This window comes from Buteo buteo, chromosome 2 (assembly GCF_964188355.1).
Source record: "Buteo buteo chromosome 2, bButBut1.hap1.1, whole genome shotgun sequence".
Lineage (NCBI taxonomy): Eukaryota > Metazoa > Chordata > Aves > Accipitriformes > Accipitridae > Buteo > Buteo buteo.
The window spans coordinates 21,065,177-21,088,026 of NC_134172.1; the positions used below are offsets into that span (position 1 = coordinate 21,065,177).

Here is a 22,850-nt window from a genome sequence, read left to right on the forward strand (position 1 = left end):
AAAAAACATAACTTTTTTTTGACGAGCACAGTAAGAACTTACTACAGTAGAGATCTACTCAAAATTCTGATTTCCCCAGTACTGCTCTAGAGGCGCCTATAAAAACCATGGTGAAGTAGTAGCTTCATGAAAGAAACAAATAAATAACAGAATTTCCTCAGATAAACATTGGAGGATTTTGCCACCCATGGTATTTCAGCTTTACAGTCTACAAAGACAATTATTACTGTTACTAATCACTATTACTTCATGCACAGGTTCTGCTGGTGTCAGGTTTTGAGTTTGTTTTCTTTCACAGTGAAAAGTAGAAGACTAAAATGTGTACTTTGAGGGGAAAAAGGACAGCTGCAACTAATGCAGCCTTATACAATTCTACATTTTACAGAGTAGTTTTTAGGTATACCTGAGGTGGTGTGTTTGTCATTTTGATCTTACAATAATTAACTAATCCCAGGTGCCAAGCTTAATACTATTATGAGGTTTTTGTTACGCTAAGATACACTAAAAGCATTAATTTTTTTTACATAATACATATGAAGTGTTACTGTAAGGTTAGAAAAATAGGAGGTAGTCAAATCAGCAATTCCATGATAAGCATAACTGAAACAAATTCCTACTTTTCCTCTTACTAAAATAAAAGAAAATTTAAATAAAAACAAACTTATCTGCTTCTATAGTTCTTCCTGACCTCCATAAGAGATCATTTTGCTGCACCATCTACACCAACTGGTGCCAGTTCTAGTAGATTACATGCAGTTGATTATCAGGCTGACACAGAATACAGCACAAGTTAACACAGAACATTATCAGACAACAAATCAAACAAACATATGCCACCTTTGCTCTTAATCCTGCAGACTTTAAAGATATGTATTAATGAATATACTCAGATGGAGTAGCTTTCTAATGAAATTTTGTTTACACAGCCACACTCTATCAGTCTTCCCAAATAACTAGACTTTCAACACAATTTGACATGAAGCGGTATGTTAAAAAAAAAAAAAAAATTACACTCCTACAAAGTCAGTGAAGAACAGGTACCCAGAAACAGAAATACTACTCATCAGCACCAGCAGTAAAAGACCACAGCATGAAGTAACCTGTTTGAACACCACACAAAAACTCAAGTCTTAGGAAACAGGAACCAGGTTCTACAGCCCATAGACAGATATTGAAGACCATTTATATACTCAGCTACATATGTTATATATAGTTATTGACCAGTTTTTAGAGGTGTTTTAGAGGCATTCTTCTTTCCCTCCAACTGAACAGAATTTGGAAGAAGTCAACATGGATAAGCGTCACCATTAGCATCCATACCACACAATTCTCATTTGAAAAAATACTTATCTAGCATTACTTCAATCATTAAAACTGAAGTAATTTCAAAGTGGTTGCAAATTTTGCTTCATACATCAAGAACAGTTGAGAGGATTAAACAGTCAAATCTACTAAACTGTTTTAAAAAAAAATAAAAATTAATAAAAATGCAGTGGGGTACTGCATTACTGAGGTAAGTCTGGAGCTTTTTTCCCTAAAAAGTTACACAAAAACCTCAATGTTCAAGTAACACCATTAAGTTTATGAAATGAGGCAATTAACAGAGGAATGACATAATGAGAATTGCCTTTGCAACACTCTGCTTTATACAGTACTATAAATTGAGTGTTCAGGACTAAATCAGAATTTTTTTTTTTTTTTTAAGGGGGGGGGGGGGGGGAGGGGAGGAAACCATTGCTTATGCAGCTGAACAGTAACCCAAAGAACTGCAGTCTGTTCCCATTTTTGCAACAGAATCTTACCTGATGCATGGCAGGCCAATTTTATCTTTTCAGTCGGTTATTCAGATAGTAGAGAATATATAATGAACATTTGATCTGAGTGTTTAGGACTTGATTCGTAACAGCCCCCACAGAGCATTACAATACATCAAAAAAGCATCAAGCACCTTTCTCCCAAATGAAATTCATAGACCTGACATACAAATGTAGGCTCCTTCACAACATATCGGGAAAGTTTGGGCAGTTCAGAACACAGTTCGCAAACCACCACACAGCTAGCCTATGGAAACTTTCACTGAGTAGAGGTATGTTTTTAATTTTCCCTTCCCATGGGGCTAACAACCAAACTCACGGCTACAGTGAATACACTGAATGTCACACACTGCCTCAAACTCTTTCTTCTTAGATGTTCAAGTTTCTTTCCTCAAAATCAGAGAAGGTGTAACATTTCTTTAAGAACAGGACAAGCAGCAAGAAGATGCCCATACTGAATTCCCTTTGGCCAGTAGCTCAGTGATTAGAACACTTGCCCTGGCTCCTGCATTTTAGGTTCTCCTCTGACACTCTTCAACTTCTGCAAGAGTGCCCTGGAGCTCCTAGTCACTGTTTTGTTATTTTTGCCTTTTCAAACACCACTTCTTACACATTTGCAGTCTTCAGTCATGAGGCCATTTTTGTTTAATTTGCATCATGTGAGCCATCATATCAGAGAGTTTTAAATTTCCCCTTCCTGCTCAGTCCAGACCAAAGCACTTCTACTAGAAAAGGAATTTGTGTAATTCAGCTGCTACATAGTAGTTACTTACTACATAATAAATTCACATTTTTCAAAAGTCATAAACATATAATGCTAGTAAGCTTGCCTAATTTTCACATAAATGGAAAGAAACACTTCCTTTACACACAAAGGTCAATCCCAGACATGTTTAGTTCCTTCTTTAGTCCCTTCCAAAGATAAGGCTGCCAGGAACATTAGCAAAGCAAGGTATTCTTCCACAACCTCACGGTGGCCTAAGTTTTTCCCAAAAAAGCTTGAGATAAACACCTGGGCCCTGAAAAAAGGGATATTATAACAGGATGTCAAGCAACATACTACCAACCCTACTATGAGTCACACAGCCTCATCTCTAATCATTTCTAAATAACATCTCTGCCATAGAAACTAACAATACTTAGTGCAGCAGTAATCAGAATATAACCAAGTGTTTAATCTGTAGCTTCAAATTCTCATTAAAATTAAATCATATCAAAGGTCTGTTGGGTTTTTAATTATTACACCCTTGTATATTTGCTATTGATTTTGTAAGCACAGTGCCCAGAAAAAACTAAATACATATTAAGAAAACACATGCTTTCAACTCTGTTTACAAAAAACAACAGCTACCCATATCAACATTTTCAGACCAACCTCTTATTGCAGAATAATATTTTATATGCAAATGGATAGCTTTTGAGGTCTGAGCAATAAAACGGTTCCAATCTTCAACTCATACGGTTTCTGCTTGGCAAAAGGGAAAGCTTTAAGGATGCCTAAAGATCAGATTATCCAAATTTCCAAAGAACAGAGATGAAAGATAAATTAGAAACTGGGGTGCCCTTACTGAGGGGGAGACACCACTGTATCTGGGAAGAAAGATATATATATATATTTACTGTAATATGACAAAATTCTGGATTCCAAACGGATTTACAGAAGAGTAAAATATGGAAAAGTGACCGTAAAAAATTACCTTACTCCTCCAAGATACAGTGTATGTTTGACATACTACATCAAATAAGACATCACCTGCAGAAGGTAATAAAATTTACCAAGAGAATGAGCCTCCACATCACATAGAGTTCTTTGACTGAAGATTAGTATTTTGCAAAGTACAGGTCATTCTTTAACTACAGAATGTGTAAGATTAAAAACGCCAAAAAAAAAAATCTCAGTAGCCACAAAAAGTTAGGCGACTAACAGCTTTAGGAAACTGCAACTTTCTTCACCACTTGGTGGTTCTAACTAGAATAGTGTTTTGTGATTATATAACATATAAAGCAAATTAAACTTGATAAGCTAACATGCCATGAGAACCACTGAATGTCAAATAATAGGTTAGTGCTTCAAACCGCATTGCTTCACTTGGTATTACAGATCATGAGATCTTCTGGATTACCATGTTTCAGTTCATGAAAGGTAGAAGAAACTTTAATATCCTATTTCTAGCAAACTTCAAGTCACAGAAAAAGGCCAAGACTTGCAAAGGCAAGCCACAACATTAACTGTTTCTAGAAAAAGATCCACATCAATACACTTCCAGAGCAGGAGAAGCTGAGGAGCTAAGAGAAAAAATAGCTGATACATTGGCTGAACACACTCTGTTAGAAAGTCCCTCCAAGTATTCCCTGAAGATTTTACAGGTATTACATCCTGAAAAAGCATAGCATCTCCAGTCAAAGTCACTTATAAAATAAAATAAAATAACACACACAAACCACACAACAAACAGCAGCAATGGGTTTTCTGCACTGCTCGGACATACAAAACTGAAATTGAGCCTCATGCTCAAACCTCAAAGTTTCTTCAAATTCAGCTTCAAAGTTTTGTCAATGCAAGTAAAAATCCATGCATGTATTTTGACAAAATATGACCTGAAACAGGATAACGGTGGAAAAACTAAGCAAACTAAGAAAAAAAACATGGCAAATATTGGTAAGGTTTTACCTTGCAGGTAATTCTGTAGTCTGTAATTCAAGATTTATTTTTTTTTCCACCAATGTGTTACTAAGAAAAAACGATCAGCCAAAACCCCATACTTTTATTATTGTAGTCATAAATTTAGATTAAGAGGTACAACTACATCACAACACACACTCTCTTCTGCATTACCGGATGAAGATGGAACTATTCACCTATGCCATTAACCAGATCTAAAGACGCTTTTAGATTATCCAAGAACAATGGAGATCAACAACCATCCAAAGTGGAAGTGAGCTTAAAAACCAAATCAAATATTAAGGAGACTAAGGGTCTGAAGACTGAGATTGTTATTCAATTTCCTGTCACTATAAATATAGTTCCTTCATATAATATGCATTTGGTCAATACATTCTTTGAATTCAATTTTCATGTAATGATTTTGAATAATGCAAAACTAAGTCTACCCACACCCACAGAAAAGTCTATTAAGTTAGTTGTACAGAATGCATGCACGTGAGCAGTATTACATGTATTCTCAGAGAGCTAAAAAAGAGCCAAAGTAAATTTGCATTATTGTGCCACTGTCTGTTATCACCCTGTGTTGAATTTAGATGACAAATTTCCCATAGAAAACTATTAATCTAGCAGTAATAAAAATGTAAAATAATAATCTTTATAAATTTAAAATTGTTTTTAAAAATATGTAAAGTTAAATTTTTAAAAGAATACACCAACAATAGAGATTAACAGCCAGTTATGTTCTTTGTACCCTCACAGGAAGATTCCCAGGTGAATGACAAGCTATTTTGCCATCACAATGGGCTTGACCACCAGTACCAGTGAGATGTGTCAACACGAGATGTCAGTTCTTTGATGAGGAGAAAAAGATATAACAGGTTGAAACATAAAAAATTAGATGCACCTGTTTATCAGCACACTTGCTATAATGTCTACCCCTGTTTTTCTATCTCACCTAGTCAAAAAGGCTACACAAAGAAATCTCAGAAAACTAAACCAAAGGAAGCTGCATGGACACAGCCTTCCCAATGGATATGTTTCAGTGTGTATCCCAAAACCGATGATAAACAGGAATACGAAGGTGCATGTACAAATGCACCTGAAGATATTTCCTTATTGGACCCTAGTACCTCTAGTTTATCACCTGTGTTATTTATTATTCAGTGCTTCAGGAACAAGATTTCCTCCATGCTTTTCAGCAAAAATTAAATTTATCAGAAAGTGCTACTATTAAGCAGATGTGCCACATAATTAGCAACGACAAATCCACTTACTTTTTTCTCCTTCTCATGATGTTTATCCTGAGAGTGAGAGGAAGAATCACTTAAACTTTGATCATATGACCTATTAGATCCCCGTTTGCTCTTTTTCTAAAAAGAGAAAATATATTTATGGATAGAGAAAAGGAACCATTTGAATAAATAAAAAATATAAAGCATTTCAACTGATAAGATGCCTTACTGCTTGAAGAGAAGAAAACTTCAGTTACTGAAAAACCGACAAATTACTAACACTAATAAAATTAACAAGACTACCCAATGTATACCAGGAAAAAAGCCTATCCTTGTATCAACTTTTACAACTTTCATGAATTTGCAAGATATGCTTTCCACAAAGAAATGTGATACTTTTTAAAGGTTAAAAGATGCTAGACACATTTTCAAGTTTTCATAACATAAAACAGAAAAGATGCTGCTCAAATGAGTAGCACATGAAGCCACAGTGCTAGCACTGCCACATGCTTGAAATGCATTGTGAGGTGGCTGTTTTATGGCTTCATGATTTATTATACAAGTGACCTGCCTGCAATGTTTTCATTAAAATGGGTTAAAAAAAAAAAAAGGATACAGAATGCTGTGGTCATGTATGCATTTACAAGCAGCTGATAAAATTGCCTGTATTTATATAATGTTTGAGCGCCTAGTCCAGGACAGAAAATACTTAATGCTAGGCCAGTGTTCAAAATGTTTGTTATTTTATCATAACTGAGGTAGCAGTATAAAGACACTTCAGGTCAGTGCTTTGCCCACCAAAGTTTTCAGTGGTATAGTAGATATACACCACCCACCATCTTCAGTAGTAAATACTAAACACCGGTATTTACCAGGCATCAACAGTCACAATAATCCTAAAGAATTACCGAAAAACAATCTTGCCAATCTTTACTGTTCTTACCACTGTAGTTTTGTAATGGAAAGCTAATTACATGTCAAACATAGAGTTATGTCTTTATCATTAAACTTGCTTTTTAAATAAACATACATGTTCTCAGTCATAGCAGCACTGAACATTCAAATCCAATGCATAGTATTCTAAGAGCTTGCCTTCACTGCTAGGTAATAGACCATATGTGTTCTTTTTGTATACTTAGCTTAAGATATTAATAATAAAAAAAACATAGCTTAGTAAGGGCCTAGAAAGCCCTGACTTATCTTCATTATGAAGCAAGCTTATCAATACTCACAAGAGCACAGAGCTAACCTCACCAAGCTAATCTAGAAAGCTGAAAGGGTTCATTGGCCTGTGTTTTTACCTCATTGCAACCTATTTGAAAGTCACCTAAGTATTCACCTTTTTTAGCAGTGAAAAGAAGTAATCAGCACATTTAACTATACTTACAGCAGTATCTGAACTTAAGTCTATATATTTTAATTTTCATAAATCGATATTCATAAGTAACATTTTTTAAACATCAGTAAGTCCTTCAAGTCCACACGCACACACGTACACACAAAGAGGGATCTGGACCTGTCAAACTGATAAGAAGTGATAGGAAAGACTCCAGAGGTCTGATCCAAAACCTACTGAAATAACTGAGAAATTTCACAGTTTTTTGTTTGCTTGTTTGTTTTTTGAAAATCAAACATCAAGTCACTTCCTTGAGTTTGTGTTTCAGAGAACTTATAGGCAGGGAAAAGCCACTGGCTAGACAGTGAGAGAACAAGAGGGGAGGAAAAAAAAAAAGTAAAAAACCAAAAGTAACAGAAGCAGAAAGAAATTGAGGGCTTCTTTATTCTCTAATATACAGGATAACAAATAATACTTTCTAAATTATTCCAAAATGGACTAAATTCCTAGAAGCCACCTAATCAAATAGCAAAAGAAAACACTACAGACACTTCCATGAAAAAAAAAACCCACCACTAATTGTGCATGCTATTTCTGGCAGAGGGGAAAAACCCACACATCTAGAAAGTAACCACTTATAAAAACTTTTTCAGCTAGTACTTCTGTAACTGTGATTAAAACATTGTTTTAATGAAGTACAATCTACTTTGAGCTACATGAAAATATTATTTCTAGTGTTAATAGCAATTCAGAGTCAAAAAATGAGTCAGTGACATTTATTTATAGAATTTCACAAATACATACCAGTTTACTAAAATGGTATTTACAGTAGCCACAGTATTGGACGTTATCTGCACCATTGCCTTCTTCTTCACAAAGAAGTCCTGCAAACTGTGCACTAAAAATAAACCAAACAACATTCAAGGAAAGCAATTTTACATCAGCTTGTACTACAGTATCACAGCTGATAATGTAAGGATACTTATATCTGCATTTAATAGAAAAGATTTCCACACAAGTCACTTCTAATGGCATGTGAGCACATAACTGACTTTTGCAGCCCAGTAAAAAACATGTATGGTTTACACTTTGGCCTGATGTCTTTTTCATAGTCTTTAAGCCACTCACACAAGCTTATAGCCTGAAAAGCCATGTTTATTACGCAGCTACTCCCACAAATAAATAAACCAAGCAATTTACAATGATTCTTAGCTCAAATTCAAGCCAAAAATTATCTATGGAAAGAACGTTTTTAACAAAACCATACTGTAGATCCAAAGAAGAAATCTTCTGAAGTTGCATACATCCTTCTCTGCTTTGCCAGGAAAAGCACCTCTTTTTTTTTTCCCCTTTTTTTTTTTTTTTAAAATAGAGCTTCAATGACATAATAAATCAAACCATATTTACTGGTTTAAAAGACTGTGGTAGGTTAATTTCTTTTAAAAAGAACAAGACTTACAAGTTTCCTTGCCTGCACTAATTATTACCTTATTCTACTACATTTTTTCAAATCAAATTTGCTTTCACCATTTGTAATGTTGATTTATTTTCTTTATCAAAAGCAACTTAGACATTGAAAAACTAAATATTCATTTTCCATATCATGTTCATTAGCATAATAATGCAATGCTACAGTCAAAATGATGCACGGGAGTATTTAAATGAAGGAACAATATATATAAAGCAGCTTATTTTCACTGCTTTTTAAAATGACTTTCCCCTCACTTATACATTATGTTCTTGGGCAATCCAGAAATACTGCTTCCTAAATACATGCACACCTATAGCAGATGCCAACTACAGAAAACATTTAAGAGGATCTCTTTAAGTGAAGATTTATCATTCTAAGCTTGCCATACGAAAACAGATGGACTCAAGCTCATTCTTCCTTAGACATTAGTTTTGTTAACCCAAAATTGATACACCCTGCCCTGGATCTCTGCCTTCTGTAGTTTTCACATTTTTCTTCCATTTTTCTAATATTACAGAAGTCCCTCAATATCCTCAGTCACAGTACTCTCTCGCTAGATATCATTTTATAGTACAAACCTGGTTTTTTGAGAATCAAAATATTCTAAAAATTGGCAAGATAAATATTTTCTTTTTGAAGCTACTTCTCATGTTCTTTATGGCATTCACTGAAAATGGGATTTTGAAAGAAAGAAAGAAGATGAAACGGACTCTTGTATGCATCCAAGTGTTGAAAGAAAAGAGACCTTTTCATCCAAACACTTGGATGTATACATTTTTTCATATCTGTAAGTAACCTCTTTACATGGTATACACGCTTTGAGGAACACAATCCATTTTCACCATAAAAAGAAACTTGACATCGATCACATCCAATGAAAAATTAGATGCTTATGAAAGAGTTAAAACCTGCCAGATAGTCAAGTAATTAAAAGAAAAAAAAGGTCGCCAAGAAATCAGCGTCTAAACTACAGAATTATATCCTTTAAGATCTGCACAAGATACTCAAAGTATCACTTGACTACACTGAAGAAAATACATTTAAGTATTTTAAGTAGATGTGCAAATACCACTTCCCTGACTGAGCTGGTCACGAAGCAGCATACTGGCACACCCATAAAATAGATGGCTAAATCCACAGATTATGTAGCTAGACAGTCTGTGTAAATTTGCTATCTATCTATGGCAAAAAAGGTTCAGCTGAATTTGAAAAAACAAATAATGCCTGTAAATTTTGGGGTGGAACTCCTTTTGCCTCCTTTTACCAGTTGACATGGGGTTTAAGCTAATTATCCAGCCTCTTTTAGAAGTCCATAAATTCAGCCAAGCATCTCCTGAATGCAAGCAAACCTAGATATCTGAAAGTGGAATTAATCAGATGGTGGACACAGCTGTTTTTCTCCAACAGGTATACATGAAACCTAAATGAATAGTTCAGGATAGTTGTGTACCATTTAGATAAAACCAGTGAGGTGAATCACACCCAAACATTTGGAAATTTGTACTGGAAGGAGAGAGTCTAGTGCATTTTTATGTGTAGCTCAATAGTTTTTCCCACTGATTTACCAAAAGTAAACATCAAATCAGTTAGCAGGTGAACAAACCATGTCTTCACATTCACATATCCTACAAAATATCATTTAAGAAAAATAACGTAAGACAAAAACAAAACAAACAAACAAACCAACCACTAAACTTTACTCACAGCAGCACACAGCATTTAATACAATTCAAAGGAGTGTTATCAGACAGCTTTTGCAGCTCACAGAAATGTGTCTGCTGCCACTGCCATATTGTTAGTAAAAACTCTACTACAATAAATTTAGATATTTCTACACAAACTACTATATTTCTTTACTCAGAAATACACTAAATAAAGAGTTTGTTCATTACATCGTGTGCATTGATTCTTTCTGGAACATCAGAGATGTTAAACAATAAAAATATACTTACCACGTTACGTGAAAAGCTTGTCGACATCCATGTTTATTACATGTCATACAAGCACCAGTGGCTGCTTTACTTTCTCTGCCTTGTTCATCACAAATATAGCATGTCTATCAAAGAGAAAATACTTAACATGATAAGAAGCATATAAATAAATTCTGTGTTACTCACAGGAGATTCTAGGGTAAGAACTACTGGATTTTGCAGCTAAGCTTATACAAGAACTTCTTTATAAAAGTCTAACTATGTTTGTTTGCAGAGATCACCTGGTAGACACTTGGGAGCTGTGTAACACTTCACCAATGCTAAAGCAGTACAAATACTAATTTACTTAAATTCTATACCACTATTCAACTAGCCAAACAGTTAAACAGCCGAAGGTTAATAGTATTAGGCTTCAAGGTTTTCCTTGCTTTCAACTTTGTGTTTATGTTCTTTTAGGTCACAATCATTTTCACATTCATTTAACATTACCTGTATTGGTGGCTTTCAGAAACATCAAATTAGACTAAGTGCCTAATGGTACAAGATACCATATGGTATACATGCATAGATCTACAAAATTACATACAGAAAAACTGCAAACTTAAAATTGTATTTGTACATTTGGTGTAAAGAATTTGCAGGAGTCTCATAGCATGCTTCAATATTCATATGATGCTCAGTTACCTTTAATTAAATATGGTGTTTAACAGAACTCTGCTTTAATTTCAGCATGACTTGGACAGTCCCATAAACATCTTAGAAACTAATCAAGCAAGAACCTTCTGTAAACAAAGCTTAAATTAGTATATCAAACCCATTTCAGCCTAAAAAACAAGCTAAAATTAAAACAACCTGTTTAATACCTGAAAATGTTTTCACAGCATTTCTGTCAATTTATTTGTTTTACTGGGATACTATGGCAATTTGTAGTATTTTCAAAAACATTCTCAGTAAAATGGAAGAAAAAAAATTAAGAGAAAAAGAATCCAAAGATCTTTCTCATTATTAAATACTTTTGGTTTTTTTAAACATGTGTCAAATAAACATGGATACATGGTGTATGGAAACTCACTATTATACTAGACATCGCTACAATCTCTCACCAGCATTTCAGGGAGAAACATCAGGCAAAACTAAATCTCTTTACATTTTTTACTGTCCTAATTACTGAAATGCCATTTAGAGAGATTCTATCATATCACATTTATGTGCAAAATTTAACAATTTAAGAATAGATTCTTAATGAAAGTATCGTCCAGCATTGGGGCAGTCAAGTGTTTGTTTTTAAATGAGAGAGAACCTTACTGAGGTAACAAACATCAACACCACACTGCTACCTCTGTAGAAAACCCATTACAAGATCTTAGATGAGAAAAGATAAGCTTTCCCCCCACCCCCAAAAAGAATTGTCTACATTTAAACTGTAACTGACTTATTGCAGTTGTATCACAACCTCCCTTCAGTGAGGCAGAGAATGAGTAGAATAATAAATAAAAAGATCATCAACCATGGGTAGTAGAAAATAACAGTATAAGAAAAATGGACCAAGATACCACTGAAATAAAAAATAAAAAGAATAGAATGCAAAACCAGTGTTACTTAGAAAGACATGAAAATGAGTGAAATTCTGAGATCAGAACAGCCTTTTACAGAGGTATTTAGAACAACATTCAACATGAGACATCAGCTAACTAAAGCATTTTTGTTAACATGCAAGAATCTAGGGTAGGTGAGTCATTCTTGTACTGTTTCCACAAGACTTTTAAAAAGCATTAAACCAAATAGCTAATATATCCTAAAATCATACCTATATCCTAACATTTGAAGGCTCAGGAAGGGGATAATCCTACTTAATTCTTGCCTTGCTCCCTTTGTACATCAAGGTAGTGCATACAGATAATTCAGTTGTTTGACAGGGTCTGAGACTAGCTGCTTTTCAGCTTTCCATACCATTACCTGACACATTTTGATTTAGGAACAAACAAGGTCATGATCTATCAACCTCATCTTAGTAACTATATTAAGTGTAAGTAACTTCAAAAGTAAGATACCTCTATAAACAGAGAGTTCAACAGACCCCATAAAACTCAAGCTCCAGTTACTGCTCATTTTTTTCAGAGTTTTGCCCTAAGATCTGCAATTTTTTTCCTCACTGAAGCTCAGAAAGAAAAGTGATACAAGCATTCTATTTAGTAAGGATGTAGGTCCTGTTTTTCGACATACATACTACGTTTAGGGTCTCTGTTTCAGGACCCCTTAAAGCAATTTACAGTAAAATGACAACAAACCACCAGCTACATTACAAACAAGTTTAAACACAACATGGTGGACTGCCTACCCATTTTAACAAGCTCAATGAACTTCTATCCTTCCTACAATAGTCATGAGAAGTATAAAACCTGTTTCCTAATCTTCCATATGAAATGAGGCCAAAGAAGGTTCATCTTCCCATTCCAACATGCATGGTAAATTCTCTCTAAAGCTGTTTCTCACACTTCTACCTTGTCATACTTCTACCTTCTCTCAGACACACAAACAATTCCAGAAGCCCAAGAACCTTTATCTTTCCTTCACAAAGCAGAAGAACGAAGGCTTTCATGCATTTGCATATCCATGCAATTGCTACACCTCCTCTGAAACCTTTGGAATGTGGAAGTGTAAAACACTCTGTTTCCCACCACCTACAACAGCACTGCTCTTCAGAGCTCTTAAGGGAAGAGAGTACTTAGACTTCTCCCAAACTCATTGGAAAATAAGCAAAACATTACACAAAGCTTTTGACTCAGCAAGGAAATTTTACTCAAAAAACGCAACAAGTACCTTAGTTTCTTTAATGGCAAAAATATACATTTTGCAAAGCTGCCTTTATGTTTCTGTCAATATTTTTCCTTCAAAGGTTTAAAACATAAACCTTCTTTGCAAAAGCAATGACAGAAGGCAAGATGAGGCAAGAAAAAAAATTTTAAAAAAAAAGTAATCTGAGAAATAGTTTACTCATAAACAGCTACCCAAAAGCATTCCCTGCTTACAGAATCAAACTCAGGAGTTGTACAGAAACTTCTCGTTGTTGCAGCAAGTACTGAAATAAAAGTCTAACAGCTGCCTTTACTACTAGGCAGATCAAGAAACTCCAAATGCACTTATTTTTTAATCAGTTCTTAAAAAGAGATTTCCAAAAGCAGTGATTTTATTCAATCAGCGCATACTTTCAAATAAACCTGAAAGAGACAAATAAGGCTCACATAAAATAAATAGATATTATCCATGCATAACCATCCAAGGAATAACAAACATCTACTAAATAGGAGAGGAACTACTAGTCCATTTCTTTTTGGAAGCAACTGTGTAAGAAGAGCTTTCCTGTTAGTTAACCCACTAATCAAGTCATGTAGTGGACTCATTCTGTAATGTGATGGCTTTTATCCCAGAAGCAGGTAAGCTTCAGGGAAATAGCAGCCAAATGTCTTTACATGACAAGCCTCATGCTTTGGTGTCTGCTGTGTTTCTTCTTGCATTTAAGATTACTGTACTTTGTAATATTGCGTATTTTGCAGCGTTCAATAAACAAACAAGCGCATAGTAATTAACTTACACAGTTTTTTCTATCTCCTGGTGTATTGGCTCTGGCTGAGATGGGAGTTAATACTCCCCATAGCAGCCCTCATAGCACTATGCTCTGCATCAGTAGCTAGAAAGGTGTTGATAACACACCAGTGTTTTGGCTACTGCTGAGCAGTGCTGGCACAGCATCAAGGCTGTCTCTCCAACATTTTTGCACACACACACCCCCTCCCCAATGGCAGGCTGGGGCAGGGCAAGATCTTGGGAGAGGACATAACCAGGACAGCTGACCTAAACTAACCAAACAGATATTCCATGCCATATGACGTCAGCTCAGATATAAAAGCTAAAGTAAAGGGAGACAGAAGGGGGGGCATTTTTGTCTTCTGGAGCAACCACTACACATACTGAAGCCCTGCTTCCCAGGAAATGGCTAGACACCGCCTGCTGATGGGATGTAGAGAATAACATCATTTGTTTTTCTTTGCTTTCGCACGCAACCTTTGCTTTCACTTTATTAAGCTGTCCTTACCTTGACCCACGAGCCTTTTGTTATATTTTCTCCTCCCTGTCCAGCTGAGAAGGGGGAGTGATAGAGCGGTTTTGGTGGGCACCTGGCATCCAGCCAGGGTTAACCCACCACACCTGGCAAAACTCTAATGATGTTTGTCTTTAAAATAAAGACTACAGTATAAATCCTCCCCTATGGTAATTTTCATTGGCCTATGTCTTCCTCCAATTCCATATGCTAGCATTCTATATGTATCCAGCCACACACACAGAATTATGTAGGACTTCACAGGAAATAAAATCTTGCTTAAAATCATCCTATTCCCACCTGAGTTGACACAATGAAATTAGCACTAAGCCTCTCTAAAAAGAGAAACAACTATAGTCATTTTTTCCTAATTACATGTTTACATTTGTTCACAATGTGCAACAAATGTTTTAAGAACTGTTTGCCGCATTTACTTCTCAAAAAGAAAAAAGAGAGGAAAAAAACCACAACAGCTTTTCTTTCCCATTTCCTCCCAAATTGATAAAGTCAGAGTTACATGCTTTACAAAGTTTCTGATCTAAAAAAAATGTATCATTTAAATAAACGCAATTTATACTAAATAGAAAGCAGGGTGGGCGGTGCAATTATTGCAGGCTACCTGAAAAGGGAATTAGTAGTTGTATTGGTTTTGGGGGTATTGCTCAAAACTAGCCTACTCAGGAACTGGTGGCAGTTTAGCCTCAGCAGTACCAAACTCAGCACTGGCTACAGATTTATCAAAAAAGTCGGGCGAGTCCCCTGTCTGTGATTGCCTCTTAAATTCTGTGCTGTTAAACTAGACTGCAGTTGGCAGTGAAGTTAGATTGGTTTTAGGAGGTTTGCTGCAGCAACTGCACTATAGGCATTTCTTTGATTCCCCTGAAATCCACAACCTCTATCTCCCTGAATCAAATAGACCAAATAAAGACAGCAAAAGCTGAGTTCTGTAAAAAGAGAGAACAAAAAATAATTTGCAGGCTAGGGGTGTGACCCCAAACCTTGAAATTCCTGATATGTCTCATTATATTTTATAATATACTGTAGTGGTCTGTATGAAAGTACTTTTAGGCTGACTTGACATGGAAAATAGGCCTGAATTGGAACACCCACCAAAAACTCAGAAAATGAAGAGCTAGACAACATCAGAAACTATCTACATGACCTGTATGGCACTAGTAATTCTCTAACAAGCAAAAAAAATCATGCTAACTACAGACCAACAAAATGCAAATTGGAATTTTAGCAGTAAAAAACAACTATACATCATATATTTGGAACTAAAACAGTTCAAGTAAGAAGCAACTTTAGCTGTAACAAAAAGGAATTAAAGACTAAAGAGCGGGACCAACAACAATGGACTTTGTGAACAAGTAATATTTAGACACAGGGTACATTTTTTGATATTACAAGGATTTACACATCCAATATCAATTACCATCAATGGAAATGGTGCAAGATAAAACAAAATTCAAAGCGTTACATGAAATTTTTGAAGTACATTAGGGAAGAATCACTACCAATAAAAAAAAAAAAAAAATTACAACTACTGCTCAAGGAAAAATGAGAAAACAGATGTGTTCTTGGCCCAGAGTTGAGGAGAGAGAGAAAATCAACTCATCTGCTACAGCAAATCTCTACTGCTTTGTGTCCAAGCACAAAAATTTTATTAGTTCTGCACTTAATCTCACTGTTGCATGTTCTTGCCAATGCAGAAGGAAGCCAATAGTGAGGAACCAATACAGCTGCTCAGGTAGTACATAATGAAAAAGCATGAGAAGAACCTAGAGTTTGACTCCTGGCTTTTCAGATACACTGGTAAATGTAATGGGCAAAACATACTGACAGCAATTGTGAGAATCTGAAATAGACAAGGAAGACCAAAGTATAGGGGGGGGGGGGGGGAAAGATAGGTAAGGGGGGCTGGATGCAAATAAATTGGAGATGTAAACGGGGGGGGGGGGGGGGGGGGGGGGGGGCGGGGAACAGCAGCCAGGGAAGAGAGGTCACAGAGCCAACATGAACAGGACTGGATTCCCTGTAGGAAGAACACAAGAGGTGATGCATGCCTTTTTAAAGTTTCTTTCTTTTATAACACAGTCTATTCCTGTTTTACTGCAGTGTCTACGAACCACCATAAAGTAAAAGAAAGAAACTAGATGTAAAAAGAACAACACAAGAAAAATATATAATAAAACTAATCAGAAATTCAGACAGTTTGCTGCCTACAGAAGGGAAAACACAAAGGAGGATGTAGTTAAGTCTAGTAAGGAAGAGGTAGCACAAGTGAAACAAGTAGAAAAATGTAACTATCAATATAGAATATTAGTAAGTTACTATTACATTGGTTTGCACTCTTTTTTTTACTTCTCTAATTAAAGTCTCACCACACTTATTTAGGAGCAGTTCTTCTATAAGCAAATAATCCCCCTAAAGTGAATACTGTTTACAAAGCCAAAAGTCTGCAAGCTTTTGCCTTAATATATTAGAATAGCTTTTCTTCCTAAAAGAAAAGTTTATGAACATGTTTATGTTCATATGGATACTTAAACCAATAGGACCCAGTGGTAATCAATAATAACATTTCAAATAAGCTATAATAATATTTTAACCTATGGGAAGTATTTCACATTCATTTCAAAATAAACTGTTTTTCAAAGACCACGATATTTTTAATTAACAAAACAGTCCCTAATCTGTAAAAGAATGAGACATGGCAGATAACCTTACAGCTTAATTTAATAATGTAGCTTTCATAATTCTTGAATTTATCATAAAGTCATAGCAGAAAACATACAGCATTAATGCATACATTTATCAATTTTATATAAAGTGCATTCTAAGAAGCATAGTCCTACATTATTAAAAGCTCACAAGTTCTAAAATAAATACATTAGTTATAGATAAAAAGACATATAATTATACCTTATTATAACGATCATGAGGAACAGACTGCAACACGATAGGTTCCATTGTAGAAACATTTGCAAACTGCACCTCGGGAATGTACAGAGCACAAACCACATGAGCCCAACCTACAAAAAGTTATAATTGTATTTAATTTTAATGTTTTCTAGAAGCTCAAAGGACATTTCAATTATAGTACAAAGCATCTTTTACAACACTTTTTTCCATAGACTATTTTAACTGTTTAGAATATTACAGACATAAGTTACTTAAGTCATGTTTACATTTCAGTTTATATTATCCAAAGTTTAGATGACCTGTAATACATTTTTAAGTTTATTCAGTGAAGAATTTATACAAGTAATAGTCCATGATATCCAAATACTAATGATTTACACAAACAGTGACACACAAATAGAAAAGCAGGTTATTTCTTTGAATTTCTTGGATTAACATAGTCATCGCATAAAAGCTATGCAAATTTCTGCAAAAGGGAAATACTATCTGAACAAATCAGTATTCATGCAAGCTTTTTTATCATAGAAGAGTTCTGTGTATACTTTTTATTTAAACAAAGTCATTCTAATTTGACTAGACTCCTGTTTTCTTTCTGTAGGAGGAAATCCCAACACACAGACCCCACAACCCCTCTAGTTCTTTTCCTTCTTTAAAGGTGTGGCCAAGTCATTTTTTCATAGGAATATCAACTCCTATATCCAGTCCTGTTCTAACTCATTAACTTGGGGTTATCGATAAATGTTTAGTTACTTACCATATTGTGCTTTAACACCTTTCAAGAAGTAAACATTCCTAATTGTCTGACATTTGGTTGGATAAGGACAGGGGGAAACACCAATTCAGAAAGAAACCTACTAATTTGAGGCCTTTTTTTCAATACTAAGATCCTGAGAGTTGTCATTTTGTTTCAGTGGAGGACAGTTTGCCGTAACTGCGTATTTAGCAGAAGCTGCTATATAGCTAACCCAACATATTAATATACTGCCACTAATAACTTTAAATGGATTTTAGATTACAATGGATTACACGAGTAATATCGCATAGTACAGAGCTACGTCATCTGAAAATGAACTTGGTGTCGCTAATCATTTAGAGTGAATTCTGTTCTTCCCCAAGAGGAAAACTACCATCTTTTGTCACAAGACCTTCAATGCACCTTAAAAATGATTGCGCTTTCCTCCTATCCAGGCTTACTTCTACTAAGGACATAAAATGACAGACTTAGATAATTAGATAATCCCATCATACTGTCTCACTGCAGACCTTTTTGAGTTTTGTCTCCATCTTGGGTTTTCTCTTTTTCATTACTCTACTGAATCTAAAGGTTCTTAATTTCTTCACCCAACTGTACTTTGACTCTTAAACTGAGCTAAGCATAAAGTTGTACTTACTTACAGTAGTATTGTTGAGACTCTGGAATGGTATTTAGTATCTGGAATTGCACACGTGCTTTTTATTCTTCTCTTAAAGCACAGATCTTTTCTAGTTGCATCCAACCAATTGGTGTCTGCCCTCCCCATTTACTAAATTGGTAGTTATAATTTGTATAGAAAATGAAAAGCACACACACAACTGTTATAGTCAACATTCACAGTCAACATAACATATATCATTCTACTATTTCATCTGCAACTAAATACAGTATCTGTGCTGCTTCATCATTTTATTCAGAAATAGTTTGTAGAATTATTCCACGCAGAAAAAGCATGAGACCAATAAAAGAATAGGGAAAAGAAAGTATACACTGCCAACTTGAGCTGCTTTTAAAAACTGTTCCAACAGACCATTTTAAAATTATCATTAACAGACAGACTGAAAAAAACTATAAAAACCACAGTCGTCTTTTGTTTTCTCCTCTACTTGAAATATCTTCAGGGAGTAAGTGTTTATAAGGACTTCTCTAAGACTTGCTAACTGCCCTAAGCTGGAATCATCTTACTAAAGACAGATAAATAAATGTTAACATGGGGTTAACGGTGAATATTTATCTTCAAATCCCCTCTCAAAAAATTAACTCAAATAGAAACACCATTCATCTAATAATGCCATTAAACCAGTAGAAGTGACACTGAAATTTTGAAAAAACCCTTCTACAGTGTTACACATAAACAGATGGCAAAAGCTTTTACTTCAGATGTAATTAAGCCTGTACTCCAGTTACAATTACTTATAATGAAAAATTATTATGTAAATATATAAAATATACTAGAGACATTAAAAAAAAAAATCACTTTCTAAGCCAACTGAAATTTAGGTAAGTATTTTCACTACAAGAAACCAGTTTCAGAAGTAACTTTAACTGAATACTACTCCATCATTATCAAAAAAAATTAAACAATATAGACAGAAACCTACAAGCTTAATATATTCTGATTTCCAAAATATAGAACGCACATCCAGAATAGCTGTAGGCAATAGCACACTTTCATGAAAACAAAACCGGTATCTATATAATGAAACAAATGAAGTACCACAGCACTAATACACTTTTTGAACAAGGGGTCAATAAGAGCCCAGGGAATTGAGGACAAGGGACCTTTTCCATTCATTTCCATCTGGCATCTTTAGATCCCAGATAATCTGACCGTGCTGAAAAACCACAACCTGTCCAATAAAAATTTAACCACAGGGGAGTTTGCAGCACCCTTATGTTACTAGCCTCAAAAGCCTACATCACAAGAGAAGCCAAACTCCAGCACCAGCTCCCACTAGGACTCAGAGGCCCCATACACAATTGCTTAAATGTTCTTTTGTCCAAAGTTTCACCAGTGAAGAAATACAAAATTGTCAGAGAGCAATACCCAGCTCACCTGGAAGAACCAAAAGAGGCAGAGGTTCACCAGCTCTCCCTGAAGAAAGAATAAAAAAGACATTTCTCCATAACAAGTGTGGTTAAGGACTGGTTGCCTAAAGGGGCTGTGGAATCTCCATCTTTGGAGGACTCAAGAAGGTCTGTAGACTCCTCCACAAAAACTTTTCAACTTAAGGGACGTCAAGAAGATTCCGTTTTGCCATATAAGGACCAGACAGTAGCAGAGGAAAACAGAAAAGGAAGCAACCAACAACATCTTTTTCCTAAGCAAAAAAATACTAGTTACTGTCGCTACAAAGAGTAAGCATGGAAGTAAGGATGCCTACAGCCAAAGTTAAGTGTGATAGCTCTCTTCTGTCTCACTGATGGAAGAACGAACTACTAGTATACAAGCAGACTTTACTTTTAATGTTTTCTGCAGCTGAGAGGGCTCTTGTCTATATAACACAGCCAGAAAATGCCTCCCCCATCCTCCACTGCTACTTCCTTCTCCTTTAGACAGCTACTCTCAGGCAGAGCACAGAGCTCAGAATCCCAACAGAATAAAGTACCTATTGCCATGTTCAGAGTTGAATGCTTTTGTCTACTGTTTCTTACTGGATGACAACTGCCTACTTTGTCTGCAGAGATAACGAAACATCCTAAAGAGACAGCCATCCAAACTGTACATACAGCCAATAAAAAGAAGCAAGCATTTATAAAGTTTTATGATATTTAGGACTACATTAAAATATATTTTTTTTCAATTAAGTCCATCTAAGCCATAAAGATTGCACTGTATGCTTCCTATTCAAATCACTTGCTACATTATTCTTGCGCAACTATCAACTTCATCGACAACTGTACTTCCCCCCCCCCCGAAAAAACCCCATCATTAAATCCAGTCCTTTTGAGTTTTCCCAATGTTTATGTGTGAAAAATACTGTTGTATAACCATGCTTTAGAGTTTAAAAAAAAAACTCCAGTAGCACTGTTCTACACATTCAATAACATTTTAAAAATTCTCACTAGTTTCTGTTGGAACTGAAATTATTTTATCACCATCCCTCTTCACCCAAAACACCACTCAGAAATAACAACAGGATACTCTGACTTTTCTTAGTTGTTCTCCAAACTTAGCCAAGAACTCACGCCATTTTTCAGATCACTTTTGTTTCAAATGAGTTTATTAAAACCATCTGTATAGACCATATCCTTTACTATTTAAATCAATGATAAGCTTCTATTCACTTCGGTTTGCATGTTTGCATCTGAACAACTGGCCACAGATTTATTACTACTTCTTTTCATTTTACTTGTAAAATTTACAGTAATTGCTAACAAACTCTTACTATTCCTACCGAATTGCTTATACTCAATTTACTTTTGCTTTCATCTCCCTTTCAGGACAACTTTAACTGGAAGGATAGGCAGGCCACATATGTTTTTGCAAATGCAGGTACTGGCATCTTGCAAAATGTTCTTAAAATTTTCCCTATCCTCAGAATTTTTTTATTTTTTTTTCTTATTTGACTTAGTATTTTTAAGTCGTTGAGAAGGAGGCCATTTGGCATATGTGCTTTCTCAATAATAATATTTTTACTAGACGATAATGCCTGGCTTGCTTGTTTTAAAATAAACTTAGACTTTAGCTTAAAAACAAGAAATTAAGAAATATATTATAAGGATTCAAATTAGCCATTCTTATCAGTGCATTCTTATCAGAACCGCTTTCTCTGAAACCGCTGGTAAAAAAAATACAGCAGGCTAGCAGATTCACTGTCTCTCTTGCTTTAAACGATCCAGTATTCTACAACAATCAATGCCTCCATCCAGAAATTGTAAAATGTCATCAGGTTTTGGTTATTACTTATTAGAAACAACTTAATGGTGACAGCCAAATTAAAATTAAAAATATTTACTTCAACCATGCTTTCAAGTCCAGTAGCTTTGGGAAATGCTGCTTACCTTTCAAAAAACAAACAAACAAAAAAAAAAATCCACTGTGCTTTCTAAGATAACATCACACAAGTATAAGACATTTTCCTTTGAAGAGATCTTAGGAAACAACTTCAACCAACATTAAAACAACATCGAAACCACATATGAATCAACCCCAAGATCTACTTTGATAACAATAATAATGAAAACCATTTTATCCAATACCAGAAATCGAAAATTCATGCTGAAAGGCCTTCAGAGTTTAAATACATCTTATGAAACTTCCAGCTTTTCACCTGAGTCCTTTTTTAATTTTGATTTATCCCTCAGAGAGACACACACTACTGAGTTTTGCCAATTTTTACATTTCGTTCTGGCATGCAAAATGTTTAAATAGCAGTGCAGAATCTATCCAAATTTTACCAATCTTTCACTGAGATTTTTATTTCAGGTGCCTAATTTTTAACTCAGTGAAAACCTAGTAGTACATACTTAGCCTGGTATATTTTGAATATACATTATTCATTAACATTCAGAGTAACAAATCTCAGGCTCCAGAACCCTAACTGAAAATAAATAGTACATCTATTTATTAGATTAATTAGATGTTATTAAACAGTTACCCCAGTGCAGCAGAGAACAGGTAAC

At 35.1% G+C, this 22,850-nt stretch overlaps 1 protein-coding gene across 7 annotated transcripts in view; it reads right to left on the minus strand.

Moving 5' to 3' along the window:
- MLLT10 (MLLT10 histone lysine methyltransferase DOT1L cofactor) overlaps window positions 1–22,850 on the minus strand; it is a 133,748-nt gene that overhangs the window by 81,565 nt on the left and 29,333 nt on the right. For 5 of the 7 annotated variants that reach the window (XM_075047796.1, XM_075047766.1, XM_075047777.1 and 2 more), the window contains 4 exons: window positions 17,471–17,580; window positions 10,471–10,574; window positions 7,852–7,945; window positions 5,754–5,849 (listed from right to left, as the gene is read on the minus strand). In XM_075047796.1, the coding sequence (XP_074903897.1) occupies window positions 5,754–5,849; window positions 7,852–7,945; window positions 10,471–10,574; window positions 17,471–17,580 (404 nt within the window). The remainder of the gene's footprint in view (window positions 1–5,753; window positions 5,850–7,851; window positions 7,946–10,470; window positions 10,575–17,470; window positions 17,581–22,850) is intronic. The other 2 variants (XM_075047807.1, XM_075047816.1) reach the window with 2 other exon arrangements.